Source organism: Panthera tigris, chromosome B1 (assembly GCF_018350195.1).
Source record: "Panthera tigris isolate Pti1 chromosome B1, P.tigris_Pti1_mat1.1, whole genome shotgun sequence".
Taxonomy (NCBI): domain Eukaryota; kingdom Metazoa; phylum Chordata; class Mammalia; order Carnivora; family Felidae; genus Panthera; species Panthera tigris.
Genome location: NC_056663.1, coordinates 141,212,626 through 141,230,385, shown reverse-complemented (window position 1 = coordinate 141,230,385; position 17,760 = coordinate 141,212,626). Strand labels below are relative to the sequence as shown.

At 34.9% G+C, this 17,760-nt stretch overlaps 1 protein-coding gene across 1 annotated transcript in view; it reads left to right on the top strand.

Annotated features, from left to right (window-relative positions):
• Nucleotides 1–17,760, top strand: part of MRPL1 (mitochondrial ribosomal protein L1) — a 97,722-nt gene that overhangs the window by 24,147 nt on the left and 55,815 nt on the right. The window contains exons 3-6 of the mRNA XM_007074790.3: nucleotides 781–1,039; nucleotides 4,283–4,366; nucleotides 5,740–5,811; nucleotides 8,509–8,620. Coding sequence (XP_007074852.1) covers nucleotides 781–1,039; nucleotides 4,283–4,366; nucleotides 5,740–5,811; nucleotides 8,509–8,620 — 527 coding nt within the window. The remainder of the gene's footprint in view (nucleotides 1–780; nucleotides 1,040–4,282; nucleotides 4,367–5,739; nucleotides 5,812–8,508; nucleotides 8,621–17,760) is intronic.

The following is a 17,760-nucleotide window of genomic DNA, read 5'->3' as shown; positions in this document are numbered from 1 at the left end:
TTATGTATCCATTCATCTGGGTTATTGGACATCTGAGTTGTTCTTACATTTTGGCCGTTAGTAATGCTGCTATGAACATTTGTGTACACTTTTTCATGTGGTCATAGGTTTTTGTCTTTCTTGGGTATATACTTGGGCTGATTCTTATCCTTCAAGAATCGATGTTAGGGTCATCTCTTCTAAAACCTTTCCTTAATTTATTAGGCTGGCTTAAATGTCTTCCTTATGGCTTTGGCCTGGCTCTGCTAACACTGTCAGAGTACTTACCCCACTGTATTGAAATTATCTGTTTGCATGTCTGTCTCCTCTACTCCTCTAAATTTCTGGAGAGCAGCACCAATGCCTTATCTAACTTTGTATCACCTGCAAACAGTACAAAAGTTCACTTGATATTCATTGAATTAGAAAAACTGTAAAGCAGTCTATGCTTTTGAATTAAAATAAACTTTAAAAAAATTAAAATAAAATAAACTTTATATTTTGTTATTTTTTCTGTCTTACATTCATTGGCTTTTTTGAAAAAAGTTTCTTGGGACGCCTGGGTGGCTCACTTGGTTGAGCATCCAACTTCTGTTCAGGTCATGATCTCACGGTTTGTGGGTTAAAGCCCCACATCGGGCTCTGTCAGTGCAGAGCCTGCTTCTGATCTTCTGTCCTTGTCTCTCTCTGCCCCTCCCCTACCCATGCTCTCACTGTCTCAAAAATAAGAAAGAAATATTAAAAAAACAGTTTCTTGGACTATGTATTGAGTAACTGATCTTGAATTTATCTTTTTTTAAGGCCTGCAAAGAGCACAAAAAAAGGTGTAAAAGACAAAACATCAGATGAGAAAACAGATGAAACAGAAAAAATAAAGTCATATTCCTTTATGGAAGACGAACCTGAGGATGATGTCTACTTAAAACGCTTATATCCAAGACAGATACACGAGGTGGAGAAGGCTATTCAGTTACTTAAGAAATTTCAAATTCTAGACTTTACTAATCCAAAGCAAGGTGTTTATCTTGATTTGACACTGGATATGGCACTGGGGAAGAAGGTATGTAGACTCAATTAAAAAAAATTTATTTGTGAACAGTGGCTATATGAATTGCTGTTTCTTAATTTTTCAAGTTCCTATTCCATATAACAATTTTTAGAAAATCTTATGCTTTTTCTGTACTTCAGGATGAAAAATGTTTGTCTTTATTTTCAAAATATAAAGTAGAATGTTGAACATATTCTGCAGAGTTGATGAACATGTATCTCCTATTCACCTGAAAATCACTGGTACGAATGTCAGCAAATTGGTGTTAAAATTAATTGAGGTATTGCTGTAACTTTGAAAAATGACTTAAGCTGCCTGGGTGTCCTATTCCTTTTCTGTAAATGAGAGTTTGGGATTAGCTCAGTTGCTTCAGGTGTGTTCCTTAGAGTCCTGCGTTGAGACTAAGTTTGCATGGATGGGGTGCCACGCCCGTCACTCTTGGCTTTAGCCAAAACCTTTCTGCACTCTATATGCAGTTCCATGGAAGACTTTTGTTTATAAAACTCTAAAAGTAGTAAAAATGCTGAGTTAGAGCTGAGGTCCATTACAGCTCTAAATTTTTTAACTGTCTTAAGAAATCTAATTTTCTTGGAAGCAGTGTTTTAATTTTTATTCCAAGGATGTCTTTTTTTGGTCAAACTGAAAGGTACAGGTTTTGAATACAATTGAACAACCTCAACAGCAACAATAGTTGAACACTTAAGAGGAGGAGTACAGTGTAGTGCTTAAGAGAATGGGCTCTGGAATCAGATTACAGTATAGGTCAGAAGCTTGATGTCACCACTTACTTGCTCTTTGACTTTAGGCTTTACAGTTTAACCTCCTCAGATCTATATTTCTACCTCTTTAATTTTTTTTCTTTTTTACATTTATTTATTTTTGAGAGAGAGAGACAGCGTGAGCAGGGGAGGGGCAGAGAGAGAGGGAGACAGAGAATCAGAAGCAGGCTCCAGGCTCCGAGCTGTCAGCACAGAGCCCAATGTGGGGCTTGAACCCACGAACTGTGAGATCATTACTTGAGCTGAAGTCGGATGCTTAACCAACTGAGCCACCTAGGTGCCCCCGATTTTTCTCTCTTGATAAAGGGAGATAAAATGCTTAGTTCATGCGGTTTTTCAGAGGTTTAAATGAAATAATGCATGTAAAGGACTTGATAAGTGTTTAATTATCACAGCCAACATTTATGGAAACTTCCTGTGTGCCAGCCACAATGCTAAGTGCTTTGCATGCATTTTCTCACTTAATCCTATAATAATCTCAAAAGAGGAAGCTGAGACATAGAAACTGAAGTAACTTCTTCTAGGTCACAGGGTAGAGGGTAGAATTAGGATTTGAATCAAGGTCTTTCTCATTTCTTAGTTCTTATTTATTAGAAACAGTTTATACTGACCATGCTGTAATTTTATTTTCTACTATAGTGTTACTGTCCTTTTATTTTAAAAATGTTGTAGTATCCAAGATGATCATTTTCTCAGTCAGCCATTAATGTATAGTTGACCCTTAAACAACATAGGTTTGAACTGTGAGGATCTACTTACATGCAGAGTTTTTTTGATAAGTACAGTACCGTAAATATATTTTCTATTCCTTATTTTCCTAATAACATTTTCTTTTCTCTAGTTTTCTTTGTTATAAGAATGCAGTATATAATACATATAACATACCAAATGTGTGTTAGTTGACTGTTTATGTTATCAGTAAGGCTTTTGGTCAACCGTAGGCTATTAGTAGTTAAGTTTTGGGGAGTCAAGTTATATGCAGATTTTCAGTTGTGTTGGAGGTCAGTGCCCTGAACCCCTGAGTCCTTCAAAGGTTAACTGTAGTTTATGATGAAGACATTGTAGGATGACAGACTTCATTTCATAAGTGAAAACCACTTGTAAACTAATAATATTGAAAGGGTACTGTTGTCTTCCTAAGACATTTTTTTTGTTTTTGATAGAGTGCTTGTACAACAAGCCAATATTCCCCCAGGGGATGCTTTTATTGTGATTACTTGCCATTAAAAAATTTACTGAAACCCGGTTGTGACATGTTAATGGCAAAGGAATGCCAGTCAATAAAACTGAGTCTGATACTAAAATATGCGTAAGAGTTTGCGCCCTCTGAAAAAAAAAAATCCCCCCACCCCCCAAAAATTCTCAGGTGGTTATCTCTACTCAAAGTTTTGCTAAAAAGATAACCTTTCAGTTTTATTTAGGGAACAACACATTTTCTCTTTCTTCTAGACCTTAAAACTGCACCAAAACTGTGGGCCTACAACTTGTTTCCATTTGAATTCTTTCTGAGTGATATGAGCCACAGGGCTAGATAGGTCCTTGGCTAGGAAACTGAACAAATTAGTTCTGAGGTCCTGTAGAATCTCCACCCATATTTGGGTGCCTCAATGCATGCCATTATATATTTTGGATTTTCCAACTGTCTTCTCAAATATTTCTGGAAGTGGGGGGGCAGTCCATGTTGTTTCAAAATAGTCCCACACAGAAGAGCCTTTCAGGCTTGGCAGCCTGTCTTAGATTAGGGTTAATATCACATAATTATTTAGAGCCAATGGTGGAAACTAGGGATCTCCTACTGAGCAGATTAGCTGGATATTTTTTGTTGTCCAGTATGCATAGCTACACTCCTGTCCTCTTTGATGGTGACAAAAATTTGCATGTTCTTTTGAATTTACTTCAAGGCAGTAAACATTTATTGATATCCATTATGTAGAAATCATTGTACTAGGTGCTCAGGAAGATATGGATATGCAAGTACATCTCTTAATATATGAGTGGCTGTGATGAATGATATAGAGATAGAAGCCAAGTCCTGTGGTAGTATGGAGGTGAAGAGATTTAGACTTTCATTTATGGTTTCTTATGAAAGAAACATAGTCTCTTATTTTATTTTTTTAAATGTTTATTTATTTTGAGAGAGAGAGAGTGGGAGAGGGCCAGAGACAGGGAGAAAGAATCCCAAGCAGGCACTGCACTGTCAGCACAGAGCCCGACATAGGGCTTGAACTCACAAACCATGAGGTCATGACCTGAGCTAAAATCAAGAGGTCACTCAATTGACTGAGCCACCCAGGCACCCTGAAATATAGTCTTTATGCTTTAAATTATAATCTGTGAATAGTTCTGGATTAATTAAAGGACATATGGTAAAATTAAAATGTTGAAAATAAAATGTCAGTTTTGTTTTTTATAGATGCGAGATATAGAAAATATAAATGAATTTTTCATAATTATTTTTCCATTGTTGTGTATTTAGAAAAAAGTGGAGCCATTTGCCAGTGTTCTTAGTTTTCCATACCCGTTCGTTTCAGAAATCAATAAAGTTGCTGTATTTACAGGGGTGAGTAACCTTTGTTAACTTTTTATATAATTTAATTTTTTTTACATATAACATTAATCAGTGCTTAGATCAGCTGAATGAGACTATTCATGTAGTCATTTTTTCCATTTGAGGTTATGTCATTAGTTTCAGAAAGAGCTAAATTAGAACATTAATTTTATCATTATTAATCTATCACATTATGTTTCTCACAAGAAACTAAAGAGAAATAGAGAATTCATCCATCCTACTAGTCCTGCTACTTGCACTAAGTCCTCTCCTCAAACAAAAACAATAAAATTATTTTAAAGGTAGGCCCACTTAGTCCTATGTAGACACAGAAACCACACTTTTTTTTTATTTTTATTTTTTTTTAATGTTTATTTATTTATTTTTTTTGAGAGAGAGAGCACAAGCAGGGGAGGGACAGGGAGAGAGGGAGACACAGAATCTGAAACCGGCTGTAGGCTCCAAGCTGTCAGCACAGAGCCCTATGTGGGGCTCAAACTCACAAACCATGAGATCATGACCTGAGCCGAAGTTGAACGCTTAACCGAGACACCCAGGCATCCCAAGGGACCACACTTTTAAAAATATCTAGTCTGGAAAGACAGGAAAGTCGAGCTTGTAACAAAGTCATATGGCTCTTTGTCAATCTTGTATTATAAACATTTATTTATAATGTATTTATGAATTTGTCTTGTAGAGTGTTTTGATTATTCTGTATGTGCCTTACTTTCAAGGAAGAGATTCTTTAACTTCTTTCCAGCAAAGTGGAGCCAAGAGCTGTTGGAATGCTACAAAACTTGAGTAACTTAAGGGAGTGATATATTTTCAAAGTAAAACCAAATGACATAAACGGAACATACAGAAAGAAAATAACTAATACTGTATATTTTTCTTCTGGATTTTCAGACAACTGGCTAAATTTTTTTAAGTTTTTATTTTAATTCCAGTTAGTTAACATACAGTGTTATATTAGTTTTAGGTGTACAATATAGTTTTGATACTATCATTTTTAACGTAATTTTTCCTCTTCAATATTGGTTTGATGTCTCCATTTAAATTAGCAAAACTAAATGTATTTTAATCTTTTATTTTTGAAATATGATGTATTGAAGGCATTGGAGAGTTAGATTGGGCTTGGTAGGTTCCTAATATGTCATTTCAATGTATTTCGTCATGTCGTAGTCAAGAAACACCTTAATCACCTACAAAGTAAACTTGTTCCAGATATAATATTTCTGATGCAACTAATACACAGTTGATACAGTTTTAATTAAGAGTAGAAGCCACAATTTTTACTTTGAAATGTGATATTTTTTCTGACAAAATACTTGAAAGCAGACTGAATTTATTTAAAGATTGATGTTCAAACTATTGTATTTTGATAGAATGCATCAGAGATTAAAATAGCAGAAGAAAATGGAGCTGCATTTGCTGGAGGAACTAGTCTGATTCAGAAGGTACAATGTTGTTTCATGTTCATTAGTTATAGAAATTGTTCTGTTATCTTTGCCATCCATTGATTTATTGCATGTGGAACAGAACCACTGTGCTTATATCTTTTGATAAATGGTTAGTAAAGCTTTGTAAAGCAGTGAAAAATTTTCTTATTCTTTTGAGTCTCATAATCAAGCTAAGAAAAAACTATTCAGACAGTCTGATATTAATTTTGCTTGATTTATATTGTGATTTTTTTTTCCTTGCTTCCTGTATGTTTGTGAGAGTTTTGTGGGTAGACTGGAAAGGGTACTATGACTCTGTGATTTTGAATGCAAGATTTAAAATGAAATTTAAATTATTCATGATTTGAAGATCAGATATTTGTTCTGCCTTCTTAGAGTGAAAAGTGTGATTAAATTTACAGATCACAAGGAATAGTATCTGACCTCTGTAGTAATATGATACTTCTCATTACTCTTAACTTGTACTCCTCAACCGCTTCCGAGTGGCATAGGCTCAGCACAAGTGGCATAGGCTCAGCACGAGACAGCAAGTGGCTCTGTAGCCTGCCTGGAGAAAGCAAAGCATTTGTGGAGCAGGCTTGAAACCAGAACAACTTGTTTTTTGTTTTTTTTTTAAAGAGGTGAGAAGAAGAGGCATGTCTATTGAATTTTGGGAGTTATTTCTGAAAATACAAGCGATTTTCCTTAACAGTTTATAAAATCTTCTAAATTTAATCATTTAACATTTTTTGGTTTTAGAACAGGAGAAAGTGATTTGAAAACTTATCTTTGTTCCATATCCAGATTTTGATTTCAGGAAAGTTTGAACTGGGCCTTTCCTTTGGGATGTCCTTGTAGTTTGTTTTTTTCCCCGCCCCAACAGTACTCTAAATGTGGTAGGGATTCTGGATTTTAAAAAAAAAATTTTTTTTTGTTTTCAATGTTTTATTTTTGAGAGAGAGAGAGAGAGAGAGAGAGAGAGAGAGAGAGAGGTGAGCAAGGTAGGGGCAGAGAGAGAGAGAGACAGAATCTGAAGCAGGCTCCAGGCTCTGAGCTCTTAGCCCAGAGTCTGACGTGAGGCTCGAACCATGAGATCTCGATCTGAGCGGAAGTCAGACGCTCAACTGACTGAGCCACCCAGGCACCCCTAGGATTCTGGATTTTTAAGGAAGAGTCTCCAGAATGATTTTTGGGAGTAGCACTAATGGAAAGTACAAAGAGATTATGTTTTCATAATCTGAGTCAAAGTCAGAGGGTGGTACCCAGTTCTTTCTGATGCATCATAAACTTTAACTTAATAAAATTTTAACATTCTCTTAATTTTTAAAAAATAAACAATATCAGAAATTCTTTGGAATTAGAGAGTAGAGCTTAGTTTCCAGTATGGAAGGTCTTAGAGTAGAGATTTCATATGCAGTTCTTTGACATTTCAAAATTGCCTCTGCTTTCATATTTCTATGAATGAGAGCCCTGGATTCTGGAACCACATTATATGTGCTTAAAATCAGGGTCTGCTCTTTAGGACTGCATAGACTGACTAATCCTCCCTAAGCCCTCTGTTTCCTGATCAGGGATGTATGGTCAATATTAGTACTGGCCTTTTAGGGTTATTGTAAAGACTAGATGAACTAAATCATGTGACATATTTAGCAGAATGCTTGGCAAATGTGGTAAGTGCTCGTTTAATGCAAATATTATTGTTAAGGGGACCATAGTAAGTTATTTAGGGAGTAAAGAATTTGTAAAAATAAGAATAGTAATAGGAAGATAAAATGCCAGAATATGCTTAATTTTGCCATGGTTCAAGATTTTAGGGTTTACTGTGTAACCCCAAACCAAGTCTTTGAATGACATATTGTGGTAAAATATTATATGGAAAAAGAATCATTGGTAAAATATTTTTTGTCTAGGCAGTATTATTCTAAAAAGTTGCTTCATTTTGTAATCAACTAATTGTAGTAGTCTACTAATTAATTTGGATGTTTGCCTGAATTAATTAAAACTGTCTTTTAAAAATTAAGTATTATTCTTTTTGCTATTAAAATGAATTACAATATGGATAAATAAATTATAAGTGAATTTGTTTTCAACCATCCTACTCCTCTTTTATTTTTAGTTATTGGAGGCAAATAGAATTTTAGTTTCAGTTCTTTGTGAAAATAATTATAGATTAGTTTTTTTGATGCTCTAAATTTAGGAAAGCAGTGTGGTTGCTAGTGATTTGGTTGCTAGTGGTTATTTGAGTGGTATTAATTTTACATGTGATATATTGCAAAATTTTCAACATTGTTTCTTTAGTTTTAATGGACATATGAATTCAACTTTGTAGGGTTGTATGTGCCATGTACACATTAGTCCTGTCTTCTACTTTATTACACTTTTGCCTAACATAACCCCATGGAAACATTAAACCTAGTAATGTTTAGAAACCTTTCTTTCTTTCTTTCTTTCTTTCTTTCTTTCTTTCTTTCTTTCTTTCTTTTTCTTTTAAAGGATGTGGCTGTTTTTAAAAGAACATCAGAAAATGTTTTGGTTCTCATGTTTTTCATAATTGGTAAATGTGTCTGTAGGATCTTTGTGTTTGAAGAAAAGAATTTTGCTTAATGTCTGCTTTCTAAGGGAAAGTATAAGGGAAATTACTACATTATACTTTTATTTTTAGAAGGATAAAGCTTTTCATATAATTTAAGGTTATCTTTTTCCCCTGAATTTCAGATTTTGGATGATGAAATTCAATCAGACTTTTATGTAGCTGTTCCAGAAATAATGCCTGAGCTTAATCCATTAAAGAAGAAACTGAAAAAGAGATTTCCAAAACTAACTAGAAGTAAGGGAGAATTCTTTTTGTTATTTTATGCTGTCAATAACTTTCTAATATGTATGTTTCGTTATAAAACAAAATTCCTAATATATACATAGAATTAATAATATGTTCTGGTGTTTGAATTTCGTGTTATATAACAACATGTAGATTTGATTCTTTTTTTTCCTTTGGCATTAATATCGGTAATCTAATAATTTGAAAACATAGTTACTTTATAATACCAGTTCTTTAAATTTAGGCCATATTCAAGTTTGAAATTAATGGCACATATTACCCCCTGGGTATGTTATCATTATACTATTTTATACCTCTTTATCAATGTAATATGTATGCTTATTTATTTCAGCATTCTCTCTCTTTCTCCATTTATATATATATACATATATATGTATACGTATATATGTATATATATAAATGCTTACTTTGTGCGTGACTCTGCAGATATTTCCCTTAAAGAACTTTCCCCTCGTGGATATTTCCCTCTTACGAAATCTAGTAAGAGGTAATGTTACTACATAGATAGCCATATCGTGAAGTATTGTATGAAAAATTTGCAAGGTGCCAAAGGTGTTCAGGAGAAATTTATACAGGAGTAGGGAAATCAGAGAAGACATGCTGAAGGAGGTAACATTTAAACTGTAACTTGAGGGGTGTCTGGGTAGCTGAGTCAATTAAGCGTCCAACTCTTGATCTCAGCTCTGGTCATGATCTCACAGTTCGTGAGTTCAAGCCCCACATCGGGCTCTGCACTGACAGTGTGGAGCCTGCTTGGAGTTCTCTCTCGCTCTCTGTCTGCCCCTTTCCCACTTGTGCGCACGCTCTTTCTCTCTCTCTCTCTCTCAAAATAAATAAACTTGAAAAACAAAAAACAAAAAACCCTGTGACTTGAGAGGCGCCTGGCTGGCTGTGTTGGTAAAGTGTGTGGGATTCTTGATCTCGGGCTTGTGAATCGGGCCCCACCTTGGACATGGTGCCTACTTAAATAAACAAAAACTGTACCTTGAATAATTGGATGAGTAGATTAAGGGGAATATTATTTAATTTTTTAAAATATTTATTTATTTATTTATTTATTTATTTATTTATTTATTCATGGTTCTTATGAGTTTTTTTTTTTAATTTTATTTTTTAAACTTTACATCCAAATTAGTTAGCATATAGTGCAACAATGATTTCAGGAGTAGATTCCTTAATGCCTCTTACCCATTTAGCCCATCCCCCCTCCCATACCCCCTTCAGTAACCCTCTATTTGTTCTCCATATTTATGAGTCTCTTATGTTTTGTCCCCCTCCCTGTTTTTATATTATTTTTGTTTCCCTTCCCTTATGTTCATCTGTTTTGTCTCTTAAAGTCCTCATATGAGTGAAGTCATATGATATTTGTCTTTCTCTGACTAATTTCACTTAGCATAATACCCTCCAGTTCCATCCACGTAGTTGCAAATGGCAAGATTTCATTCTTTTTGATTGCTGAGTAATACTCCATTGTATATATATATACCACATCTTCTTTATCCATACATCCATCGATGGACATTTGGGCTCTTTCCATACTTTGGCTATTGTTGATAGTGCTGCTATAAACATGGGGATACATGTGTCCCTTCGAAACAGCAGTATCCCATGGATAAATGCCTATTAGTGCAATTGCTGGGTCATAGGGTAGTTGTATTTTTAGTTTTTTGAGGAACCTCCATACTGTTTTCCAGAGTGGCTGCACCAGCTTGCATTCCCAATTGTTTATTTATTTTTGAGAGAGAGAGAGAGAGAGACCATGAGCGGGAGGGGTAGAGAGAGAGGGAAACACAGAATCCAAAGCAGGCTCCAGGCTCTGTGCTGTCAGCACAGAAACCCATGCGGGGCTCGAACTCACAAACAGCAAGATCATGACCTGAGCCCAAGTTGGACACTTAACCGACTGAGCCACGCAGGCACCCTGAGGGGAATATTATTTTAAATAAAAAGAATCTATTAGTCATATACATTGAAGTAAGTCAAATATTATATAGGCCATGTACATGAAAAGCCAGTTAATTCTCTTTGGCTTATAGTGAATAGTACCCATACATTGAAATGAAAGAGAATAATGGGAAATTATATTGGAAAGGAAGACTGATACCATATTGAGAAGGATCTTTTTTTATTTTAGAGTTTTCAGTAATCCCTACACCAAACATGAGGCTCAAACTCACGACCCTAAGGTCAAGAGTAGTCGCACGCTGTTTTGACTGAACCAGCCAGGAGCCCTGAGAAGGATCTTGAATAAGATCCTAATAAGCTTGGACTTTTATTCTGTATTTAGCAAGAATCCCTTAGAAGTTTTTAACATGGGGAGTTCCTTAGAGCTTTAATAATCTAACAAGAGTTTGTAAGATGTATTGGCATGAATCAAAACTAGAAGTTGGGAGACAAGTTTAGGCACAATTGCCAGAGACTAATAAAGGTAATATTTAAAGTCTTCATAATGAGACTGGAGTAAGGAGACAAATGTCAAAGACACTAGGTCTTTGTGCTAATAGTTAGGAATGAGCAGTTTGAGGGGGAGAAAGGGAGGAGTCAAATGGTGAAATGTTGAAGCCTTGGGATCTTCTAAGTTGATATTAATGGAAACAATAGTTTTGGGAAGAAAATTGAGTTCATTTTCTGACATGGTTCGTTTTAGGTGTGCTGAAGTTTGGATAAAATTTTATAGTGTAAACAGAACAAATATTTTAAAATTGTTTTAGTAGACTGTATTCAAATTTCAACTCAAGTTGAGCTAAAAAAAAATTCTAAAAGTCATCATACATGAACCACTAACACCTGAATTATAGATCATGTTCAGTACTTTAAGCAAATTCAAGTGACTGTCCAATTATTTTCTTGTCCTAGAGTTTTGTTTGTTTATGTTTGTTAACTTGCATTGAATAACACATCGTTGTTAGATATCGGACTGAATTTGGTTGTTTTTATTAGGGATATCCATTACAGTAGTGTTTGTTGTCATGGAATCAGACTTCTGTTCTTTCCTAAGTAAGACTTGAAACTGAATGTTATTTTAAAATTTAAACCAGAATCATAGTTGAATTGGATGAAAATATTTCTCATATTTTTTGTAGTTTCTAATTAAATTCAAGCTCACTAAAACCAAACATACTAAATATAGTCAATTCAAACTGAAACTGGATACCAAATATATCAGTATCCAGCCATCTCCTTGCTTTGGGCAGTGAACTGATTTTTCACAGAAATTAATTTTGTCACCTTTGCTACTTTATCCATTTTCTGAATAATCCTTTTGGCCCCTATTTTCTTTATTCTTTAGCCTTGAGTTTTTATATTACCATTTGCATCATAAAGCTTGAGACTATTGTTTTGTAGCCTGGAAGGTTTTCAAATACCTTATTTATTTCAAATAAGAAAAGTGTCCCTAATGTTTATTTTTGGCTGCCTGAGTGGGCTCAGTCGGTTAAAGCACCCCACTTTGGCTCACGTCATGATCTTGTGGTTTGTGGGTCCTAGCCCTGTGTTGGGCTCTGTACTGATAGCTCAGAGCCTAGAGCCTGCTTCAGATTCTGTGTCTCCCTCTTTCTCTGCCCCTCCCCCATTTACGCTCTGTCTCTCTCTCTCTCTCTCAAAAATAAATAAAAACATTATAAAATGTTTATTTTTATTAATTGACTTTATTTCCTACTTTCATAATGAGTTATAGCTTCTGTATACCACGCTCAAGTTTTCTAGATATGTAGCCCCACTGCCACTTACTTAAAGCATCTTGAAAAAATAGACCTTTCTCTAACATTTTCTTTTCACCCCTGCCCCCCTCAGGATCTGTTTAACAGCACTGGCAAAACACTTGTGTTCTTTAAACATGAAGACAAATGATTAACCTGTCAAAGATGTTAAGACAGAATACACCAGATGTGCATTAGAACAAATGAGGCTTGTATTATGCATTTTCAGAGCTTATTCCTATTTTTGTTTAGGAACATTTGATTCCCCTTATATCCAACAAAAGACTTTAGGGTAAAATAGAAACTATGTTTTGAGCAAATGGATGAAATTAAAAAACAAACAAACAAGCCCCTGCAGCTGAGCTCATTAGTTTCCCATTTTGTCTTACATTTTGTTTTACTAATGGGAGTGGGTGTAACTGTCTTGGCTGGATTGAGTGTGCACATTTTGCAGCATGTTTAATGCTGCATTTTTATTCATTTTATTTTAATTGCTTACGTAACTGTAGGCAAGTTCTCTGTTTTTCAAATGCATATTTGGCTTTTATTCCTAGTATTATTTCTTTTTTATTTAAAAAAAAAAAGACATCTAAAACTCGCTTTTTAAATTTCTTGAAGAAATTGGGCTTCAGTTTGCTTGTCCACTAGCTTCCCCCCTGCCAATGTAAGTGTCCTCTGAAATTCTTTCATCTCTAATAAAGATCTGTTTTGTTGATATTATAAATTTTTTATTGCTAACCAATTTTTTAGCACTTACTAAACAAAAAAATATGAGTATGAAAAATATCTTGACTTAATGGAATTAGTTTTTTATTACACATATTAATGCATTGGGGGTATTATGGCATATATGGAAATAGTTGAGTTTTTTTTTAAATTTTTAAAAAATTTTTGAGAGACTGAGCTCACATGACTGGAGGAGGGAGGGGCAGAGAGAGGGGGAGAGAGGATTGGAAATAGTTGAGTTCTTTTAAACCATGCTAAGTTATTGGCAGGTAGATGGAAAAAGGACATGATTAGGAAATTGGACTCACTAATGTGTGTTCCTTTTAACACATTGCTCTTAGAATTGAACATCAGTGCTCCAGTTGGAGTCTTGACAAAAGAATGTTGCAGCAGACTTGTCCAAAGAGTATTCACATATTACTGAGTAGGACACTGCTTTCTGTATGGAAGTTGGTGTTGCATCATATTTGAGAATAGTGGATGTAAATGTATTGAAACCTAATGTGCAGTATTTTTAACTTATTGAGTGACATGCTGTACTTAAGAATATTGCTTGCATTGTCAAAACACTTAGAACTCTTTGGTTATATTTTAAAAAATGCTAAGACATAGCAAATTTTTGCACAGTAATGAATTTGAAATTTTTCAGAATTTCCCCCCTCATGTATTACTTTAAAGACTATTTATGTATGAAAGACTCCAGTGATGATTAGGAATAATTATAATTATAGATGAATTCTGGATATATTACAGCTGATTCTATTACTCTTTCTTTCATTTACTTTACTCTAGCCTCCTTGCCCTTCCTCACACACACTGAATGTTCTCTCTTCTCTGGTCTTTGGAGTACTTACTGGCCCATCTGTCTATAATGCTCTTTGCTTATTTGCCTGGCTCACTTTCTCATTCAAATATCACCTAAATAGAGAGGCCTTCCATGACTATCCTATAGAAACTATTACCTCCCACTTCCCATTATCACTGTATTTTTAATTATTACAGGTTTTTATATTTTTTAGAACATCCCTGTTAGTAGCATTTTTAGGTTTTTTTTTTTTTTTTCTGTTACAGTATCATTGACTGTATTCTCTATGCCGTGCCTTTCATCCTTATGACTTACTCATTCCACACCTGGAAGCCTGTACCTCCCACTCCCCCCTTTACCCATCTCCCTCCTCCCCTCTGGCAACCACCATATTGTTCTCTGTATTTATGGGTTGTTTCTGCTTTTTTGTTTGTTTTGTTTTTTTAGATTACACATACAAATGAAATCATATGGTATTTGCCTTTCTTTATTTGACTTATTTCACTTAGCATAATACCCCCTTAGTCCATCCATGTTGTCACAAATGGCAAGATCTCATAACTTTTTATGGCTGAGTAACATTCCATTGTATCTATATACCACACCTTCTTTATCCATTCATCTATTGGTGGACACTTGGGTTGCTTCTACATCTTGGCTATTGTAAATAACACGGCAATAAACATAGAGGTCCATATATATTTCTTTAAATTAGCATTTTCATTTTCTTTGGGTAAATACCCAGCAGTGGAATTACTGAATTGTGTGGTATTTGTATCTTTAGTTTTTTTGAGGAACCCCATACTGTTTTCCACAGGGGCTACACCAATTCACATTCCTACGAACGGGGCACAAAGGTTCTTTTTTCACCACATCCTCCCCAGCACTTGTTATTTCCTGTGTTTTTGATTCTAGCCATTCTTATGGTTTAAGGTGATATCTCATTGTGGTATTGATTTGCATTTCCCTATAATTAGTGATGTTGAGCATCTTTTCATGTATCTTTTGGCCTTCTGCATGTCTTCTTTGGAAAAATGTCTACTCAAGTCCTCTGCCCATTTTTTAAAAAATTAGTTTTATTCTTATTTACTTTTTTAAAGTTTATTTATTTTGAGAGAGTGACAGAGAGAACAAGAGGGGGAAGGGCAGAGGGAGGGAGGAAGAGAGAGAATCCCAGGCAGGCTCTGCATTGTCAGTGCAGAACCCGATGCGGGACTCGAACCCACGAATTGTGAGATCATGATCTGAGCCGAAATCAAGAGTCTGGCGCTCAATTGACTGAGCTACCCAGACACCCCCTCTGCCCATTTTTTAATTGGGTTGTTTTTCTGGTGTTCAGTTGTATAAGGTCTTTATAGATTTTGTATGTTAACCCACCAGCAGTTACATCATTTGCAAATATCTTCTCCTATTCAATAGGTTGCCTTTTTGTTTTGTTGATGATTTTCTTCACTGTGCAAAAGGTTATTATTTTTGGGGGTGGTTCCCTTAGATTATTTTTCTTTGTTTCCCTTGCCTGAGGAGAAATATCTAGAAAAATGTTGCGAAGATTGGTGTCAAAGAGATTACTGCCTATGTTTTCTTCTGGGAGTTTAATGGTTTTAGGTCTCATATTTATTTATTTTTTATTATATAAATTTTAGTTAACATACAGTGTAATATTGATTTCAGTGATTCAGCTAAAATGTTGCTGCCAATAATAATCATCATTCTTTCTTTTGCCACATTCACAGATCTGTTTTTATTTTTTTGCTTCTTGAAACTTTCTTTTATACTGTACAATCTTAACTTGCCTCCTTTCTCACTAGCTATTCCTTCTTTGTCCTCCCTATCTTCTTTTATTCTACTTGCTTCTTCCCCATAATGTTCTTAAGGAAGAAAAGAGAATATTAGGGTAAAATATCTGATCATATAGTTTAGTTCTGATTATGTCATTATGGAAATTGATAGAATTAGAGAGAGAAAGGGAAAAGAAGAAAGAAAAAAGAGAGAAGTAAAGAACATAAAAGTACAAAGAAAAGAGAAAATGAAAAAAGAGGAGAGCAATTACATAGCAATAAGGGATAGCAGAGCCCCAGAAACAGCAGTGAAGATTTAACATTGGGCTATACTGAAAAACATTAGGATAGTGGTTAACATAAACTTCTCTCAGTCTTGGATTTATCACTTGCTGTGACCTTGAACCAGTTTACCTAACATTTTTGTGCCTCTGTTCATCTGCATAATGGGTTTCATGATAACATCTTTCTGTAGTGTTTTGTTATAATGTATGCAAGTTTAGCACAGGCCCCGTGAGAAGTACATAATATAAATGAACCTCAATAATTGGCTCCCTACAGTTCCTAAGGTAGCTGTTTTTTCTTGTAATTACTTTAGGGGGTATTCATTATTTTTCATGCCTTCATAAATCATTTCTACCTTCATAGCTTATTTATTGAATAAGCACATAATAATTGAGTACCTACTATGTGCCATGCAGTGCACTTAGTACTGAGGGTTGAAAGCAAAAAGATAGTTCCCATTTTGAAGGAGTTAAAAATTGAGAGGTGAGAGAGACGAGAACAAACTGCTGCACTAAAATGCAGAAAGTGTCCTAGAGCACAGTCTCCAAAGTGCTGAGAGAAGTGAGGGAATACTTTGTAGAATCAAATTATATAAGGAAGATAGCAGTTAAATTGAGAGGTTAAGCATGAATAAGTATTTTCTACCTGGAGGACATTCCAGGTAGAGAAAATGGCTTGTACTAATGCACAGAAGAATGAGAAATTCAGTTGTGTTCAGGAAATTATAAATACCTTTCTGTCATTTGGTACATAATGTTTTATCAGATAGCGGTGGTCAGTGGGGTTAGACAGTGATAGGCAGTGGGCCAGATCTTGGAAGGCTTTGTGTGACGTACTGTGGAGATTAGATTTTATCGTTTTTGCAGTTGGGAGCCATTGAAAAATATTGTTCAGAAGAATAGTCTAAGATTTGCATATAAGAATGACTATATGTAGAAGCTGTGTAAGTGATAAGGTAGGAATGGGAAAATGATGAAACTCAAAGAACAGAGACCAGTAGGAGGCTAATGCAGTAGGCTAAGTACAAGATGAGTAAGGACAGAATCTGAGCAGTGGCAATGAAGACGGAGAAGAGGAAGGCTGTTGTGAGATATTGAGGAGGTAGAGTCAATAGGAACTACTGATTAGATGCAGGAGGTAAAGGAGAGAGAGGATCTATAATGATTCCCTAATTTCTGTCTTGACTAGCTCAGTGTATATTATGAAATATACAGGAGGTGAAACAGGTTTGAGCATGATCATAATATCAGGTCACAGAGGGAAGATGAAGATAGGTTGGCACAAATTTATTCTGTTTTCCTGGAAGTCACTATTAAGATGAAGTAGGTTGTGGTAGATAAATGTGCACATTGTAATATCTGAAGCAAGTAAAAAACATACACAAAGAGAGAAGATTAAAACTAAGTAGAGGAATAAAAAATTAAAAACTTACACTAAAATATTTTTGCTTAAAGAAGGAAAGGCAGTACAGGAAGAATAGAGGAACATATGAGATAAGAGAAATAGAAAACACATCAAAATAAAGACCCAAATCCAGCCATATCTATAGTTTTGTTAATTGGAAACAGGGTGAATGAACACTCCAACCAAAAGGCAGAGATTATAAAACAAAGAAGAAACAATTCAGTTATATGGTGTGTACAGGAGACACACTATATTCAAACATACACATAGACTGAAAGTAAAATGACAGGTAAAAATATACCGTGAAAACAGTTAAGCGTTAGTGACTTTGATTGACTATATTAATACCAGGCAAAATAGACTTTTAAGACAAGGACTGTTAGGAACAACCTTATGCCAATGAAATGGGCAAATTCTTTGTAAGACCCAAAT